Genomic DNA, 19,930 nt, shown 5'->3' with positions numbered 1-19,930 from the left:
TTGAGAAGCCGTGAGCCTACTGTTTGGAAACCAATTGGTCGCATGGTATGCTCTTCCTCTTTTGACATGTGATTTTAAACGATTTTTTCCTATAACTCTTACGAAAAGGGCTCTCTTTTTACTCTACTCTGTGTGTATATTTTTTTTACTGTTAAACTTGAGACTTTGGTACTATAGCTGACTCTTATCTCCTTCTTCTCCTTCTCTCTCTCTCTCCTTCTTTCTCTCTCTCTCTCTCTCTTTTAATTTCTGTTTTAATTTTGTATGTAACAGGTTTAAGGGTATATAGACGATACAAGGAAATCCAATTTGCGAACCCTAGCTAACCCATTGCAAAATGTAAATAAAAGGAAAAAAATTCATTGAGTAAATTGTGCACAGTCTAGAAGGTATGAACTTAAGCATGCCACTATTTGGGACACTAAGGGGTCACATATGTTTATATATACCAAAAGAAGTCTACGAGTCAAGGGATGCATTTCTATATATATATATATATATATATATATATATATATATATATATATATATATATATATATATATATATATACTATGCTCCAAGAAGCATAATATACATTTACTCTGTCATAACCATTGTTAGAAAAACCGGGCGATCTAATCGCTAACCCCCCAGTTAGATCGGAATTGGTATTTTATTTTTTTTTAAAAAAATGTATATAAATTTTCAAAAATAAGGAATTTAGTTTGTAATGCATTTTTTAATATTCTTTACATCATGGTAAAGATTAAATTTTTTTTTTGTTATTAATACTCATTTTAATTAAAAAATTGGTTTTAATTTTTTTCATTAATTTTCAACTTCGTATGAATATGCTTTGTTTTAATCATTTTTTATGTGTTTTAAATACTTTAGTAGATTTTTTTTTTTTTTTTGTATCTTTTTAATTTTTTCAACACTTTTTTTACTGCCTAGGACTTGCCCGGCTAGAACGGTTGAATCGACCAGTTTATCGGTTAGGCTGGTTAAACCGCTTTTGGGCCCATGTCCGGTTAACCATTCCGGTGCGATTTTACGAACACTGGTCAGAACACTAACCTGGGATTTTTTTTAAGTTTCGCGAAGTTAGATGATTATTTTCAAAGAAAAAAGTTTATATCTTGAATTCATTAACCTTTAGATCACTCCCTCCAAGTATTGGACGGTTTCGATGCAATCCGGGGATGATATATTTGGTAGGAACATACAGAGTGAGTTAATTTTTTTTTTCTTTGAGGTATTTTCCCAGATTTTAGAGATCACTTCCCCAAATTTTGAGATCAAAATGATATCCCTAGAGTAATTTTTGCCCTAGGGAGTTAGCGGATAGTATACTCCTGTGGGAGTAAAAAATCTTTTGGCACATACATATAAATATATGTGTGCTCTAATATATATATATATATATACTATGGATATGGTTTTGGTTAGTCGGTCGAATCACCTGTGCGATCCCTTGTTGATCTAACGCCCAGATGGATGTCAAAAAAATGTTACATCCACTAAAAGTTAAAATGGATGGTGAAGAAAGGAATTTAATAAATAACATTTATTATTATTATTTTTAATCCAAATTTAGATCATCGTCATGGTTGAGACTTTTGAACTCTAAAATTTGGATAGAAAATACACCTCTGAGATATATTTTGTAGGGAGACCGTACAAGTACAGTGTATCGTCCAACTCACCAAACACTCATCCTATATATATATATATATATATAGAGTTTCAAAACAAAACTTATTGTATTACTTGCCTTTTTGTTCATGTACTCGTTTTCTTTTTTTTTAAACTTTACAAATTTCCTATTTTTGTTAGGTTTTCTTTATTTTTTGAATGTGATACCTGGGCATTTCATATTAATTGTTAGCACAAATACATAGAAGCGTTCAATGACCAAACCACTATGTATCCAGTATATAATGAAAATGTTGGTTCGATAAATTGGCAATCACCTCACCCTTAGGTGTTAATAAAATTTTGAGTATAAGTTTTTGTGGTACACCCAGGCATCCAATTTTACAGTTGACCTTACCTGCGGTGGTTGTGACCAGTGTTCGAAGGCCTCAGAAACCAGCCAAGGGCTGGTTCCGATCAACCAGTAAACCGGCTTATTAGACCGGTCTAACCTGGCAAATCCCGACCGGTCGAAAAAGTGTTAAAAAATAAAAAATATGAACAAATCTGAAAAAAGTATGAAAAGTATAGTTAAAGCATGATTAAACAAAGTAAATCCAAATGAAGTTGAAAATTAATTAAAAAAATAGATTAAAAAAAATCGATTTGTGTTTAAAAGTATTTTTGAAATTTTTTTTTTTAAAAAAAGGAAAAAAATTAGAAATAAATATTCATTGCCAAAATACTTTCCAATCTTTGTCAAAATGATAAAAAACATTTAAAAAACACATTACAAACAAATCCCTTATTTTTTGGGATTTTATATAATTATTTTTTTATTTTTTTTAAAATACCGAGCCGGATCACTCAACCCGGCCAAAGCCAAAACGGGTTACTGGACGGTTCGGATTTGAATTGGCTAGTTCCAAATTGAACCAACCGATATTGCATTCACTGGTTGTGACGATATTATAATTTATACTAAAGACTTGTTCAGCATATTTCAGTTAAAAGTAAGCATGACCATTTTATGGGCCGACAGTAAACTTTCTTGGGCCGAAAACTACAAACGAAAGCAAACGACATGGGAAGCAACAAATGAGAAAATAAAACAAGGAATGTTCTAAGTGGGGTGCCACCCCACTATTGTTAGAATGCCCACCATTGGATGGATGGGCAGGGTGATCTAAGGCGTCGAGTGAATAGAGGGGTTGAGCCAATCGAACCGGTCGATTCAACGAGTCAAAACATAGGTACAAGCTTTGGTTGAAAGAGAAAACAACATTTTGGCTCTTTGTGAAAAAAGAGGGCCACCGTGTTGGCTAAGTGGGCAATGGCAAATGAGGTCGAAGATGCTGGTGTGCCTGTCCACATCCTCCATATACTTTTTGCCATCAAAATGCAAAGGGAAAACGACCCCTCTTCCTAGGGACACACAACCCAGCCCATGGCAAGCTGGATTCCATGAACCTTCCACCTCCTCTTCTCTCACTTTAGAGAGAGAAATCCTTTTCTGTATCTATCGAGAGAGTTAGATATTTCTTCTTCATTGTCATGGTTGGACAAGACCCTTGGTGCATCGCCTATTTCTTCTTCATTGTTGGACAAGACCCTTAGTGCAAAACAATATATACAAGTCTAGTGAATACAAAGAACACCTTAATTGTTTGGAAATAATGGTACATGACCAGACCAAATGCACAAAGACTCCGTGCTCTTCAAGATCATCTCATAAAATTCACCTTCCTTATGGTGTGTCAAGATCTCAGCATGAAAATGCTGAGCTCTTGACCGGAGCACCCCACAGGATCAATCATATGGAATGACTCTGAATCCTGGGACCCCACCACCCTTTCGAAGCTCGCCCTAAGGTACATGAGCTCACCCTCCTCGGGTTTCAGGTCCACAGATGGCAACACCCCTGCTCCTACAGACACCGACCTCATGAATCTCAGTATCGCAAAGTCTGCTTCTGTAGCCTGGCGTCTGACGGCAAAGCCGGTCCTTCGGCCGTTGCAGTACATGGACCATACCGGCACCCCGAACAGCGAACCATCTACACACGACCGATTCTTGTTGCACTCCAAGGTTATTCTGAGGAGCCCTTGGCGCATTTCACGAGCCAGGTAGCTCGTTGGCAATGCAAACTCTAACAGTAGCAGGGGCTGGCCTCGAGAGCTGTCCTGCAGGCAGAAGCTCACCCGACCTCGTCTGTAGCCAAAGAATGTGCCCGTGATGGTCGAACCTGTGGTCGAGCCCAAGTTGGACTCGGTGTCATCGGATGTGTAGGCCATGGACTGGCACCCACAACAAGGGACTATGAACGCGACTATGGTCCTCAGGGACCTCCAGCACCTCACATCCTTTCCACACTCCACCGTGGTGGACCTGTCTATTATGTGAATGGCCCCTCTTTCACCACCCAAATCAATCATCCTCATCCCTTCAAAAACGAAGGATGCAAGCCTCCTTAAGGGAATATGTTAGGCTCGCTTTTAGTGAACTATATAGGTTAATTCAGGTTTTCTACTCTAATTTTCAAGACCCAAGACCAAAAATCTTGGCAAAAAAAGGGGATTTAAACTGGAAATAACTAATTTTTTCACAATTCAAGAACCATGAATAGGAGTGAACTTTACCTAATCCAACTTGGGGAACCTTTTGATTGTCCTAGTCTTCTAAGCACCAAAGAAGTACCAAAAAAAAAAAAAAAAAAAAAAGGGAAAAAAAAAAACGAAGGTGAAAAAAAGTATGAGAAAAGAGATCTAAAGGTACCAATTGTAGGTTTGGGGTGTAGCAGGACTAAGAAGCAACTATGAACCAAACCATACCCATAAAAAAGGACCTAGTATATTATTATAAGGGAAGAGAGGGGAGGGTGGTAGAGAGAGAGTATAGGTAGGTGTGGAATGAGAGTTTGAGGGGTAGAGGTTTAAATAGGAAATGAAAAGGAGGTGGGAGGCATGTATTTTTGTGATGTGGGCCGAGGTATCAAGGCAATAATTCTCAGCACGAGGGGGTGGGGCTCTCAAGGGCAATGGCAGGGGCTTGGCCTTATGCATATGATGTGGGCTAGACTGTTACAGGTGGGCTAATGAGCCCGGGCTCCTGTAGGTGCCCATGCGTGTGCAATGATGGGTCCTCTCCCAAGCCTGCCCACCTAAGCGACAACGGAAGAGTCAAAGTTGAAAATCCTCCTCATACCAACGACTTGAAGTGGTCCTGAATCAAATAAGAGAGAGGGAGACTAATCTCTCTCTCTCTACCAAGTATAATATCTGAGAGAGATTTATTTCCATGGGCACATTGCTTTTGCTCTATCAGCACGGCCCCCTCTCTCTTAGACTATGGTCGTCTATCTATTTATGTGAATTTCTCAGTATGTGGACATGGTTTGTGGATGAATGTAGGCAGGGTGGGTGGGTTCATTGCGGATACAGACGACGGGGTAGCCAGCACCAAGCCTCTGAGCAGCCACAAGGTGGGGCTACCCCCTTCCTTGTGAAGCTGCTATCATGGGGATCGTCAATGGATAAAAAAGCGTTGCCCTCCCTCTCCTGATTCATCACATCCTATAGAGAGAGAGAGAGAGGTATAACTCACTGTAAAGTGGATTGGGTTTTAGGTATTGAGGGGTGTGTCTTTCGGACCTATTATGTTGGTTCCCTTTCTCACGAACTAATGCAACAAAATCTTCAGCTTCTGGCCTTCCAATTTCGAACGAGAAAAAACAGATTATGAAAATGTACACAGTAAAAGAAAAAAAAAAACGCATTGCAATTTGGACATTTCTCAATTGTTTTATGTTGAAATTAGCACCTCGTATGCTTGGTATCCAAAATCACCCCAATTTTCTCCACGCCCAAAAATCACTTCGGGTTAGAAAATGTAGCATAAAATGAAATTTTAAATCTAAGCGATTCGGTGCTACTGTGGGAGGGCAAAGACCTAAGCTAGGGGTATTTTTAGGACTCGAAATTTTTGTCATGTAACCTCTAGAATATGGAAACCAACTCCAAAGGAAAAAAAACTGTTCAATTGTTGGATGGACAATAAAATCTTAAGTGTTAAAGAGCTCGAATTGTTCTTCTTATTTTTTTTGTTTTTGAAAATAATTATCTTATGCAGTAGTGTTGCCAATTTACTTGGCTTCGACCGAAGTGGCCAACGTCTTCGGATTTTAGGTGTAGAATTATCGCTCAAGTTAGATTTAGGATGCTTGTGGATGATTTGGCCGAAGCTTTGGCCACTTCGGCCTAAGAAAAAAGATTTCTATATAAAAGTATTTTTTTTATTTTTTTCGAAATTTTTATTTTAAAATTTTTTATTATTTATATATATTTTTATGTACAAAATTATCTTATTCATTTTATGTAAATTGTTTTAAAAAAAGTCCAAAGTCTTCGCACCAAATTACTTTATTTTTCTCTCGAAACGAAGAAATAGAGAATGGAAGATAAGAGAGAGGTACTCTGGGAGTCACCATAGGGATGGTTTTCCCAAGTAGTCCGTCCCCATTTCCTAGGGTTTTGGTCCCCCCCACCCCACCCCACCCCACAAAAGTAGTCATAAGAAGTGTGTTGTTGCACGCCCTTTGCTTTCTCGCACTTTAATAATTTGTAGTGACCACTTTGCCTCTTCTCTCATGCTTTTGATCAATAAATTATTTGTCTTTCCAAAGCCAATTTTGACGGAAACTTATGCTTAGGGCATTTTCTATAATGCGGCAATCATGTCACGCTCCAAAATAGAACCATGAATAGATGCTCATTTGTAATTTATTCCCATTTCTTATGCCAAACTCTTCATCCCAATCCCCAAAAGCCGTATTAGCCGCACAAGGGAATAATAACGACAACAATACCACTATCACACCCACATATCATGATTTCACATAGTGAGTAAAAGTAAATTGTCTTATTGTATGCTATAAAATTTAACAATTTTATTTCAAAACAATTTCCTCCAAATGTCTTACCAAAACGGTGTTTAGGGTTTAGGGTTTAGGGAGACAATTTAACAATTTTATTTCAAAACAATTTCCTCCAAATGTCTTACCAAAACGGTGTTTAGGGTTTAGGGTTTAGGGAGACAGAGGCCTGAACACAACATCCTACCTACCTACCTAACTGTTAACATATAAAAAGAAAATACAAACTTTAAAATACCCCAAATATGTTTGAAATTTCGATATAAATACAACATAAATGTTAAAAAAATTCGAAACATTCATCAGTATTACACAAAATTCCTCATAACGGTCATTATTTTGATACATAACCCGATAGATAAATTTTTTAAAAAAGTTCCTTATTACATATTTTTCATGATTTTTATTTTTATTTTTTTTAAAAAAATACATGTGAAGATGACTCTCCAATCTGCCGAAATTACCTTTTGCAACTTAGAAGTGTCCTCCAAAGGATGAATGAGGTGGTAGGATACTGTTTAATACTAGATCATGGTGATGATCACGATGATGATGATAATAATAAATATAGTATAATATTAATGATGATGATAATATTCATATATAAGTGGCAGTATTATAAACTTCCCCGCGCCGATACTAATAATAGTACCTATAATGATGATGAAACTTTCAAGAAACTATAAATGATGAGAAATGCGAGGTGTAATGTGTAGGTATGTGCAATGAGTGGTTCTTTCATTACCTTTTATTCTCTTAGTGTGGAGGGCAGGGCATCCTCTAGGTGAGAGTATCAGGTATTATTCTATTTTTGTTCTTTATTATTATTTCTCTTGTTCTCTATGAATTGGGAAAGCATTTCTGAAAGATCAAAGTATATTACAAGACCTGTTACATTTGGTTCAAAAAAGCCTCAATTTGACCTGTTACATTTGGTTAAAAAAGCCTCAATTTTTTTTAAGTAGTTGGCATAATAAGGTTCTCATGATGTAAAATTAGATGATCACATAAAATTAGATGATTGGGGCACAATAAAGTTATTATTATTTTTTAATGCTGAGATGAAGCCCCAGCCGTCTATTTCTTTGTCTAACCATTAACAGTTAAAAGTGATCATGCTCTTACTAGACCAGAAATAAATGATCTAACAGCATATAAGTAGACCATAAATGATCTAACAAAATATAAGTAGAATATGGTCTGTGCAGCTTCGAATTTTTATTTCTTGTAATTTGTTATTACTGGGCATATTGTAAATTTTATGAAAAATTGGAAGGAACTCTCAATTCAAATTTCCTGATAGTGGACATGGAAAGTGACTAACATGAATATCATTGGTATAGCATACAACGGCATAGATCATCTCAAATTTAGAAATTTGGACAAAACAAATTGCCAAAGACTTGGAAATCTATTTGTTGCTAATACTACTTCCTTTTTTAATATATATATATATATATATATATATATATAAAAACGCCTATAGGCGAAGTGCTATAGTGTTTTGCTCCCGCCACAGACATGCTATGTCGTTTTACTTAAAAACCGTCACGGACCTACGGGGCTTGTAGCGGTTCCCGTATATTTTTTGCGTCAAATTTGCATGAAAATTTTTTTTTTAGAAAAAATCAAAATTAAAATACGAATGCAATCGTGATCATTTGATCAGTCTAGATTCAATCTGGGTCATTGGATGTTTACTGTAGCTGTCAGCTAGATGGCTATATATATATATATATATATATATATATATATATATATATATATATATATGGAAAAAGTTTATATAAGGTTGCAACCTTAAAAAAATATAGAATTACATATGCGCCTAAAACATCCATCGGAAAATGTTGTTTTAATGTTGGAAAAACCTCTAATTGATTATCTTGATATCGAGATTATGAATATGAAAAAAAAAAAAGATTTAAAGTCTAAAAAATAGTGTATCTTGCAACATATTATCTAGACCGTCCATTTTCAAGGTTTTCATATGTTTCTAAATCTACTCGATTTTAACCATTTTTGGAGTTTAAAATTTTATAATTAGATATGAAATAGATTTTAAGATAATCCTAATACTTTTTTACACCAACATTATATATTATGATAAAAGTTGGAGTTGCGCCTTAATTGGATTGTTGAAGGTTTCAACCTTATAGAAACCACACCCTATATGTATTCTAGTCTTTTCAATAGTCTCTTTTTTTTAAGGGAAAATATACCATAAGACCATTCATGTTTGGCACAAAAAAGATCACTAGTACCTCTAGTTGTTATTTGTAGAATTGAGTGGTTGAGGATGTGTCATTGGTTAAGATCAAAGTTCAAAAGAAAATTTCTTGAGCTTTGTAATATATCCCAAGTCATTGGATTTCTTCTCTGATGCTTATGAGTGATTGTGACTTTCTTGTATTATAGATAAATGATCTCATCGTATATTCTCTATTTTTAATATGTATACTTTTTAATGTAATTTATTGGCTCTCCCTCTCATCATTTTGAAAAACTTGAACATTACAATATTTCTTGCTGAGATTGGTAAAAACTTCAAAATCTTGGGCAAAATTTACTTTATGATCCAAAATGTTCAATCCTTGGTTATGCACAACAATGCTTTTCATACGGCCTACACATTATTAACTAAGAAACCGAGTAGGAATAAGGATCGATTTGCAGTGGGTTAGAAATAAAACCGTATAAGAAAAAAAAGAAAAGAAAAAAAACGGCAATAATGTTGCACCTCTACAATAGAGAGAAAGATCTTGACCCCTTATGAAAAAATAAATGTATATAATTGGATTACTTACTTTGATACAAGGAGATCATTTAAAATAGGGTGATTTAGAATGTGTTATTGTATAGGCATAAAGTCTAAAATAAAACTTTTCGAATGTTGTGTATATTTTCATCCATCAAATTTTACACTCAATGACTAATTGATTGTGATGTCCTTGTGGCAAAAAATAAACGGTCTCATAGTATACAATCCACTTTAAAAAAGGGTTTGTATTGCATCAAGATGATGTGGACGCTCAAAAGGTGCACAAACATCTTTCAGTGATTCGGATCACTGTTAGCAAAATTGGGGAGTTCCAAGCAGTATTTGCAAAAGCAAGGAGTTCAAATCAGAATTGCCAGGTTAGATCGGAACCGGTCACTAGCTGGTTTCAGTTTTGGTCGATTTTGATGATCATGCGGGGTATTTAAAAAAAAAAAAAAAAGAATTATATAAAATCCTAAAAAATAATAAATTCATTTGTAATGCATTTTTCAAGGTTTTTCATTATTTTTGCAAAATTTGGAAAGTGTTTCGGCCATTAATACTTATTTTTACATTTTTTTCATCTTTATTTGAAAATTTAAAAAATACCCCTATCACAAATCAAAATTTTAAAATCCATCTATTTCACTAATTTTCAATTTCATTTGGTATGCTTTATTTAATTATACATTAAATATATTTTTCATATTTTATCAGATGTTTTTTATTCTTATTTTTTAAACACTTTTATGACCGGCCGGAACTTGCTCGGTTAAATCCGTTGAACTAGTTGGACTACCGATTACTTGGTACTTGCCCTTGGACGGCTTCTGAGGCCCGTTTGATTTTCGAACACTGGTTCTGAGTACACCTCAGAAATCTGGTAAGGGCTGGTACCGAGTAATCAATAAACCGGTGGGTTAAAAAAAGTGTTAAATTTTTTTAAAAAAATACAAAAAATCTTAAAAAAATATATGAATAGTTTATTTAAAGTATGATTAAACAAAGAACATCTAAATGAAGTTCAAAATTAGTAAAAAAATGGATTTTAAAGAGTTGTTTATTCAGGGGTATTTTTGAAATTTCCAAAAAGATGAAAAATATAAAAGTAAGTATGGAAAAGGTTTATGTAAAATGTAGAATTACAGGCACATCAAAAAAATCCATCGGAAAATATTATTTTAATATTGAAAAAACCTTCTAATTGATTATCTTGACAACAAGATGTATGAATATGAAAAATAAATGATTTTGAATCCAAAAAATAGTGCATCTTGCAACACATTATCTAGACCCTCCATTTTCAATATTTTCATACGGTTATAGATCTACCCGATTTGAACCATTTTCGGAGTTCAAAATTCTATAATGAGATATAAAATTAGATTTTGAGATAATCCTAAGAATTTTTTATACCAAAATTACTTGTTATGATACAATTTGGAGGTGCGCCTTAATTGGATTGTTTATGGTTGCAACCTTATAGAAGCCACACCCAATAAGTATCCATGGCCAAAACACTTTCCAATCTTTGCCACAATGTTAAAAAAACCATTAAAAAACGCATTATAAACAAATCCCTTATTGTTTGAGATTTTATATACATTTTTTGAATTTTATTAAAATACCTAGCCAAAACGGATCACCAAAACCGGAACCGACTAGTGCCCGGTTCTAACTAGCTGGTTCCGATCTAACTAGCTGGTTTTGAGTTGAACGGGTCAATAATGTGAACGCTGGTTCAGATTGAACAATCCTCATCCAGAGGCTAAAAAATAATTTTTGTTTTTTATTTTTAATTTTTATGTATAAATGATATTCATCCGAAGTTTGGGTTTTAACCTCATTTTCATAAGTACAATTAAGTAAAAATAATAAAATAATTTTGAATATCAAAATGAATTTAGGGAAATTTGGGTTATTTTTATTTAACATATTTTTAATCATTTTTATTTAGTTGTATTTATAAAAATAAACCTACACCCTAAAGTTCAGATAAATATTTTATTTAAATAGAATAAAAATAATAAATTATGAAATCAGTTATTGGCCTTTAGATCTGGCGTTCTGATATCTCAACCATTGAAAGGGTGGCTGTGAAATATCTCAAAATATCTCGAACCATTGAAAGAGTGGCTGTGCACCCTTCCACCCGTCCACATCATGTAGACGATATAGTTTTCCTTTAAAAAATAATGTAAAATGTCACTTTCAACCATTGTTTAGATCATAATGCGATTTGTTAGGGGTTTCTAAAACCCCGATATTCGTTTCTTACCAACTATTTAGTATTTTACCTAAATTGATCGATTCCAACTCAGATTCCTATGTATTTAGATGGATATTTTTGAAATTAAATAAAAAATACATGTACATGTTAAAAGGTTCATCTACCAATTTCATTGAAAAGACAAACATCCAAATATGTAAAAGGACCTGGTCCCTATGCAGCTGGACCCGTATAGGTAGAAATATGGGCCTCTTGATAAATTTATTTTTGAGATGGATTTTAAGACTTAATTTTTAAAGACATGTAATATCTAACATGGAGATAATGAATATGAAAAAATAAATAAAATTTAAAAGCAAAAAATAATAATTCTAATAAGAAAACATTTGGACAGTTAGTTTCCATTGTTTTCAAATGGAACACCTACTTGCATCTATCTTTAAGATGGATGCTTTACACTTTAGCGACCGCAACAATTTTCCTATGTAAAATTGCGGTTCATTCAAACTGTTACGTTATATATACCAATGAAATAAAAAATAAAAATAAAAATATGAAATTAATCAAACTTCTTTATGCATAAAGAAAGCAACATACAAATTTCACATTGAATTCTTAGTTACCTAAATTTTTAGTATCATTGAATCACTCTTACTCTTTTTAAGGACGTTCCAGGTTTTAAGAAAAAACAAAAGATTTTTCATTGAGTTACCCTTCTTCTATCTCTACTTATTAGTATGAGATAAATGATCATTTTGGTATATTGGGGAATCTATTGCTTGTATTTTTGGTACCCTTTTTTTTAGGGAACTTGTTAGTAAAATCTATGATGGAATTTTTATTAGATCAAGATTCTTAATTTACTCCCATTAATAATGTGCTTATCTTTAAATCACATTTCAATAATTTAATAAAACATAAATTTATAGGGAAGAAGTTTTTTTGAAAAAATAAAATATAGATTTAAATCGGTTTTATTAAAAAATGCCATTTTTTGAAGATCTTTTGAAAAACTCGGAGTTCTTAACGGATTTGGAAAGATTAGAGAATTTTTTTAAAAAATCATGTTTTAAAAGGAGATTTGCTAACTATGGCCATGAATTCTACTAGGGGCGAAGTTTGTTATGCACGGAAGCTTTAAACTCGATGGGTTGATTTTTGGCAAATAAAGTATGAGAAATAAAGCACAAAACATATATCACTAGGATACAAAGATTTATGTGGTTCACCCCAAAAGGGCTAACATCCACGGGCACTGCAAACTGAAATCTACTATACCAATGAAAGTTAGATAATAGATTTTGGGACGTAGAGTTCATTCTCTGACCCTCAACAAAACACAGTCGAGCAAATCCTTTTAAATTACTCCAGATCGGCACCACATGTCGTTCTTCGTTATCTTTACTTCTGTAATCATTACTGATAACACGAAATAGAGACACGAGACCAACGAGAAACTGATTTTCTCTCTAACTAAAAGGGGAAACTACCCAAAATCTCCATGAAAATTGTTTCTCTAAAAGAAACTAGCATCTCAATCTTTCAAGAGTTATTGGAGGCACCATTTGCCTCTGACTTTTTCTCTAACTAAAAGGGAAAACCACCCAAAATCTTCATGAACATCATTTCTCTACAAGAAACTAGCTTCTTAATTTTCAGGATTCTACTGGAGGCACCATTAGCCTCTCAATCTTCAAGAGTCTATTGAAGGCGCCATCACAATGTTTCTCTCCATAGGAGACACCATTAGCCTCTCAATCTTCAAGAGTCTATTGGAGGCACCATCATAATGCTTTTTGCCATAGGCCTGTCCCCCTCTCTCTCTCTGTAGAGGAAGCCGTTTTTCCCATATGCTGACCCAAATATTCCCGTATGCTGACCCAAATAGGGCACACGAATCTTTCAAGTTTCATCATATATATATCAGGTTAGAAATCCACACTATATAAGTGCTACATATATTTAAAAAACCAAGAGATATACCCAAGAGTCTTAAATCTTTTTGGATTTAGATTTCCTTTAGGATACTGACCAATATGAATTTCAATCCTACGAAATATGGGGTGTCATTGGTGATTTTGGATAACACTATATCCAAAAAAGTTAAGGTAAAAGAAGAAAGAAAAGAGTTATAGGTTATATATTACGTAGTGTAGATTATGATGAGTGTTTAATTCAATAAGGATAGGAATTTGGGAAGCTCTCTATGGGGACAACGTGGTTCTAACAAGAGGGGATAAAAATTATAATTTCTAGCGACTTCTTTATCTACCACATTCTTTCCTTCTTCCGCTTGCTTCGTGGAGTGTGTTAAAGAGCAATTTTTGTTTGAAAATCAAAAGGAAAAAGTTAAGGTAAGTTTTCAAGCTTATGATGTTGAAGTAAGGGATATCTCAAAAATCTATAAAATAAGAAAAAGGAGTGTTGGAAAACCCTCAAACCAATCATCTTGTCCTTGATATGTATAGATAAGAAAAGGGAGAAAAAAAAAATGAAAGAAAGAAGATTTTATGTTATGAAAATAATATATCTGTTACATATTATCTGGACAGTCCATTTTTAAAATTTTCAATTATTTAAGATATTATGGATCGATACTATTTTAGAGCTATAAGTTCCACCATTTCAAAGCTTTCTGGCACTGGAATATACCTTTCAAGATAGTTTAAAAGTGCACCTTACTTAGACGGTTTAAGATGGATAGTTTCTGCAAGCCTCCCCCAATAAAAATGCCTTATTCTTATTGAGTTTTGCAATTGTGCTTAATCGAACTGACCAGCACTGCTCTCTATCTCTGTTAGATGCCAAAAATACACTCACTATCGGGCTCGGTATTTTCAGCAAGTTCACGTTACAGCCAACGCGTATTCTGTATGAGTTCCTTCATTCCAAGGCGGTGGTCCTGCGATCCTCACGTGGCTTGTGGTCCAGTGGTGAGAAGCTATAGTCAAGCCTAAGTAGCCGTCTCAAACAAGTGAAAGGAAACAAATGAATATTACACTTTGCACACACTCTCTCTCTCTCTCTGTACCCCACATGCTAGTGGTTGGTGCTCTCTTTCTCTCTAAACCCATGGCCGGGCTGGGCCTAGGTCAGGCTCTACTCATGACCGAATCAGGCCGGTCCTGTAGTAGTCCAGGCCCAGGCCTACCCGATTTGGCCTTCAGAAGCGTTAACCCAGTTTTGCCCCGGCCCTCGGACCACATTTTGTGGCCTACACCACAGTGTTTTTGGGCCGGGGCATAGCAGCCAGCCCGTCTCCTGCTCTCTCTCTCTCTCCATCCAATCATGTTAGTGGTCATCTCTGTGTTCTTAGTCTTACTAGTGCTTAGCTCACTCTGTATCTAAAAATGGCATTGTGTGGTTCTCAGTCTCGGTATATCGAAACATGACAGTGATAACCTCTCTCTCTCTCTCGCTATAAACAAACGCGTTCACGTGCAGGTGCACGTCCGCCCACAGTCAAGCATACCAATGGTCGGGTCTCTAACGACACGAATGATATGACTTCTCAAACGCATTTTTACGGAATAACCATTTTCATTGGAAATGGACTCCAATGGACATTTGATATGTTGGGAAACTTATAAAAAATGTATCCCTTTCCATATAAAGTACTTTAATTTACTTTTTCCAGTTTAAAAAATTTATCCCTTTCTTAGGCTCCCATTAAACTCTCTTTTTTATTGGTCGAAAATATACAAATATACAGCCAATAACAATTAAAGATAAATATTAACGGTTATTAATTTTATCATAATCAAGAGACACCTAAGAGACCTGTACCATACATATACATATCTAATTATGTATTGATAATGATGTATATCAATAAAGATAAACATACTCTAATACTCCCCTTCAAACTCAAGATGGTTTTATACAAAGCAACTAGAGTTGAACAATAAGTTGTATAAACGAACGAGTTGGATCTTTAAGTTTTCACGTGTATGGCGTGACCAATAAAAGCAATGGAAGCAGTTGTCTATTGCTTGAAGAACAAACACATAATGACACTTGGAAGAGCCAAGTGAACTTGGTAAGGAACCGATACAGATTCATCAACTTGCAGTTCAGAACACAGGCCAAAACAAAGATAAAGGTTGTTTTGCAGAGAGTCAAAGATGGACTCGGCAGAGAGTCAAACAAGGATTCGACGGATAGTCGAAGAACGACTCGGCGGATAGTTGAAGAACAACTCGGGAGATAGTGCAGATCGGCTATTTTCAAAGGTCATTTTTAGAGGTGGATGAAGACTGTAGGCAGCAAACACCTCTGCAGCTACCCAAGAATTCACGTAGCCACTTTGCTACTACCTGCTCCAATACATGCTCCAAAGAACTCTTGTAGCCAACTAAAGACCACACGCTTTTAAAGGAAAGCTTTTAAAGCAAAGTCAACTACCTTTGGAAGAAGTTTTATGATGTACATAGCCTTATCATGCATGCCTAATAAGTAGAACATCCAACATGGATGTTTGGACAGAACAATTTGCCTTTCACAAGGCCTTGTGTGTTCTTATGGGTTGGAACTACTCCAAAGTACCAGAGAATTCAAAAGCATACTAGACTTGCAGCTGCAAATTAGAATGACCATATAATCTACCCCCGATTGATATATGTAAACGGAGATTTGCAAAAGCTTTTGTTATGCAAGTATACAAAGAAGTACGAGTGCTTGCAAGGAGAACAATTTATTGAGCAAACTTTGACCAAATTTGAGACGTAGGGGAGCTTGTAAGGAGAACAATTTATTGAGCAAACTTTGACCAAATTTGAGACGTAGGGGAGCTTGTAAGGAGAACAATTTATTGAGCAAACTTTGACCAAATTTGAGACTTAAGGGTGCTTGCAAAGAGAATAGTTTGTTGAGCAAACTTTGACGAAAATTTGAAAAGGTTTTAATCAGAATAGGATAGAATAAGCCGTGGATGATCTTATGCTCTGATACCATGTTAAGAAACTGCATCTCTGTATATTTGGGCCTCAAGCCCCTATGGAACTCTCTTTATTTGATTGACCAAGAATATACAAGACCTATATAAATATACACCTTTAACAATTAAAGATAAATACCAATGGTTATGGATAACTACTAACTAATCTTATTATAATCAAGATACATTTAAGAGATATATACTATACATATACATATCTCATTATGTATTCATAGTGATGTATATCAATAAAGATAAACATACTTTAATAATATAAGTACTTTACTTTTTCCACTTTATGCTAAATTCTTATTTTGTTGCATTCTTTTACTTCTAATTTACCCGACATTAATGTCCAAATTGGAGATTTTTTCTTAGAGAAATTTACATATGGGGGTCAATTATAAAATGGGAACACATTTGTCCCGAATAACAGGCGGCTACCCCCCTTCCCGGAGTTTTTTTTTTCCAAGTTACCCCATGTCCAGTAAACCAAACACCGGTAAACCATACACCGGACAAGTAGATTTTTTTGATTTTAAACAAAAAAACAGTTGTTCGGTGTACGAAATACTAGACACCCATATCTATCTTCTCCAATTTTTTTCTCTCTTTAACTCTACGGTTTTTTTCTCTCTACCTCTCTCCATTGTCCTCTCTCTTTCTCTCTCTACCTTCCCTCACCAATTTGCTTTTTCCCCTCCAATTTGCTCTTTCCTTTTCAGGTTGCAGTTTATTAATGGTTTTCCCATTGCTGCTGGTAATAGATTTAAGAAGGCTTCCAAAGATATGGAAGCGAACATAGTAGTCTCTTTATCTCTTGATTTTTCTTTTTCGGACAGATTGGCTTCCATCTCTCTCTCCCACCCTTATCTCTGTGTCTCATGCCATCATTCCTCTCTTTCTCTCTCTGCCCCCAACTCTCTCATACCTTAATATCTCTCTCTACCCCCAAACTCTCTCTCTTGGAAGTCAATGGGTCCTACCCAGCTAAGAAAGAAAGGCAGAGGCTTCTAGACATACATGGAGGAGGGCAAGGAAGAGAGACCCCGGGATAGACTCCATTCTCGTAGGCTCACAACCTTCTCAATAGAAAACCCCAAAAATCCAATCTCTTAGGACTCTCTCAGCCTAACCTTCTCAATAGAAAACCCCAAAAATCCAATCTCTTAAGACTCTCTCAGCCTATATGTTAGGGATATGATGATGATAGAAAACCAAATTCCCTTATTTTTGTTAATAAAGCTTTTTGAATTAAAAAATAATTGGGGTTCTAATCAAGCTGAAGAGGCCTCGGCATCAATGGCATCTAGTTTTTGTGCAGAGATCTAACCATTGAAAGTCAAGGCTTTCTCGGCCAAAAAAGTTTAAGAGAGTAGAGAGTGGCGAGAGAAACGGTGAGGGATGGTAGAGAAACAAACAATGAGGGAGAGAGAAACGTCTCGGCCAAAGAAGTTTGGGAAAAAAAGTGGAGAGAGAAATGGTGAGGGAGGATAGAGAAAGACGGAGAGAGAAATGGTTAGAGAGAGAGGACAGGTGAAGAGAGAAAGAGATAAAAAAACCAAAGAGGTAGAGAGAGAAAGTTAGAGAAGATAAAATGGCGGTCCGGTATTTCATATACCGGACAACTGTTTTTTCGTTTAAACTAGAAAACTTACCAGTCCGGTGTTTGGTTTACCGGACAAGGGGTAGCTTGGAAAAAAAAAAAAAACCCGGGACAACCGAACAACAGACAGGCGTAACTTGGAACAAAAAAAAAAACCCTCGGGGAGGGGGATGCCGCCTGTAATTGAGACAAACGTGTTACCGTTTTGTAATTGACCTCTCAATATGGTCCGTACGTAAATTTATCTTTTTTTAAGTAAAAGATTGGAACAAAAATTAGATGTTTAAAGTTGTATTTTCTTTTGTAACTTGACATATTCAAAGGCATTTGTGACTTGGGTAATTCGGGCATCCCATATCGGAAGCGGTCTTGACTCGGAAAAAAAAAGAGTTCTTGAATTCAAACATCGAATGTTCTCTCTCAAAATAAAAGCCTAAATCAAATAAAAGACTAAATCAAATGAAGAGGGGGAGCTATATTCAACAAGGGTCCATTTTTTTTTTTGGTCAATAAAAGACCAGTACCTTTAATGGATGTTAGAATCGGTACAGTAAAAAACGACATCCAATGTCTAAATTAGTCTTTGTTTGAGAAAAAGAATCCGGTTTGGATATTGTATGTAAAAATGGAACTTATACATAAAATAGAAAATGCAACAAACAAAAAATAGAGTTTACGCGTAAAGCAGAAAATACACCAAGTCTATTTCTAAATATAAAAAAATTAAATGATATTTTTTTGGGAAATTTCCTCCATATTTTGAAAGCTGAGAAAGTCTTTATATTACACAATAATCGGCCAAAAAAAAAAGGAAAAAGTTTATATAGAACCAAGGTTCTAAACAATCAAATTCAAGCCCACCTCAAAAATTTCGCTAGAAGAGGTTGTTTTCATGCCTAAATTTCTTCAAATCGATCATCTTGATATCAAGATTCATGTCCATGAGAAAAAAATAGATTTCCAATTTTAAAAATAGTGCATATTGTAATGTATTTTTGGACCGTAAAGTTTCAAGATTTTCAAGTTTTTATAGATATGCTTGATTTATATTATTTTTGAAGCTTTAAATTTTGTAATTAGAGATGAAAATATATTTTAAAACTATCATTAAGATTTCCAATATTAAAACCACTTATGTCGACACTATTTGAAAGTGTTTAGAGCCTCAGCTCTATACAAACTGCACCCAAAAAACTATATTTGTTTCCCTCTTTATGTACGGTTGCTATCATTGTTCTCCAGTGCAAAACACATTGGTTCTATCCACTATGGTTACTATCCTTGTTCTTGTTGAAAATGATGTAAATGCATAACACATTGGTTCTATCCACTATGGTTACTATCCTTGTTCTTGTTGAAAATGCTGTAAAATAATAAGAGTTGTGGGGTTTGTGTTTTCCTTCTCTCTCACAGTAGACGTGAGGGTGATTATCAATTTTGGGTAGTTATCTCTCTCTTTATAAGTAATGGGCAATTGGAGTTATTTAATTATGTAGAGGAGTTATCTAATCACTTAGGCTGTGTAGGTAGTTATTTAATCAGGTTTGAGAGTCGTGGGTAGTTACATAACTACTGTAGACGTTTATATATGGGCATCATGTAATGAGATTTATGCAACATTTGGATGCAACTAGTGTATGTAACTTGTGTGCAACCAGTGGATATAAATTATGCCTAACTTGTGAAATGAGATATATGTGAAAAAAACCTTGAGTTTATGATTATCTCCAAGAGTGAGTGCGTGCTTTTGAAATCACCCAAAGTGGTACTAACTATGCGTATTTTAAAAAAATAACAATTGTAAGTGGTATCAGAGCTTTATCAAAAAAATTTAACATGGTATCAGAGCA

The 19,930-nt window shown here is 34.8% G+C and overlaps 1 protein-coding gene across 1 annotated transcript; it reads right to left on the bottom strand.

The window, feature by feature from the left end:
• Positions 1–2,828: 2,828 nt before the first annotated feature.
• LOC18439619 (protein MIZU-KUSSEI 1) lies at positions 2,829–5,692 on the bottom strand. Its single transcript, XM_011627099.2, has one exon. It carries the CDS (start codon positions 4,056–4,058, stop codon positions 3,375–3,377), a length of 684 nt encoding a protein of 227 aa, XP_011625401.1. The 5' UTR covers positions 4,059–5,692; the 3' UTR covers positions 2,829–3,374.
• Positions 5,693–19,930: the final 14,238 nt, after the last annotated feature.

This window comes from Amborella trichopoda, chromosome 3 (assembly GCF_054954075.1).
Source record: "Amborella trichopoda isolate Santa Cruz 75 chromosome 3, AtrichopodaSantaCruz75HAP2 v2.0, whole genome shotgun sequence".
In the NCBI taxonomy this organism is placed as follows: Eukaryota; Viridiplantae; Streptophyta; class Magnoliopsida; order Amborellales; family Amborellaceae; genus Amborella; species Amborella trichopoda.
Note: the sequence above shows the minus strand (reverse complement) of the source record. Positions and strands in the feature narration are given on the sequence as shown.

Excerpts from the sequence above, each read along its gene's own strand:
- LOC18439619 (XM_011627099.2), bottom strand. The coding sequence starts at position 4,058 with ATGAGGATGATTGATTTGGGTGGTGAAAGAGGGGCCATTCACATAATA.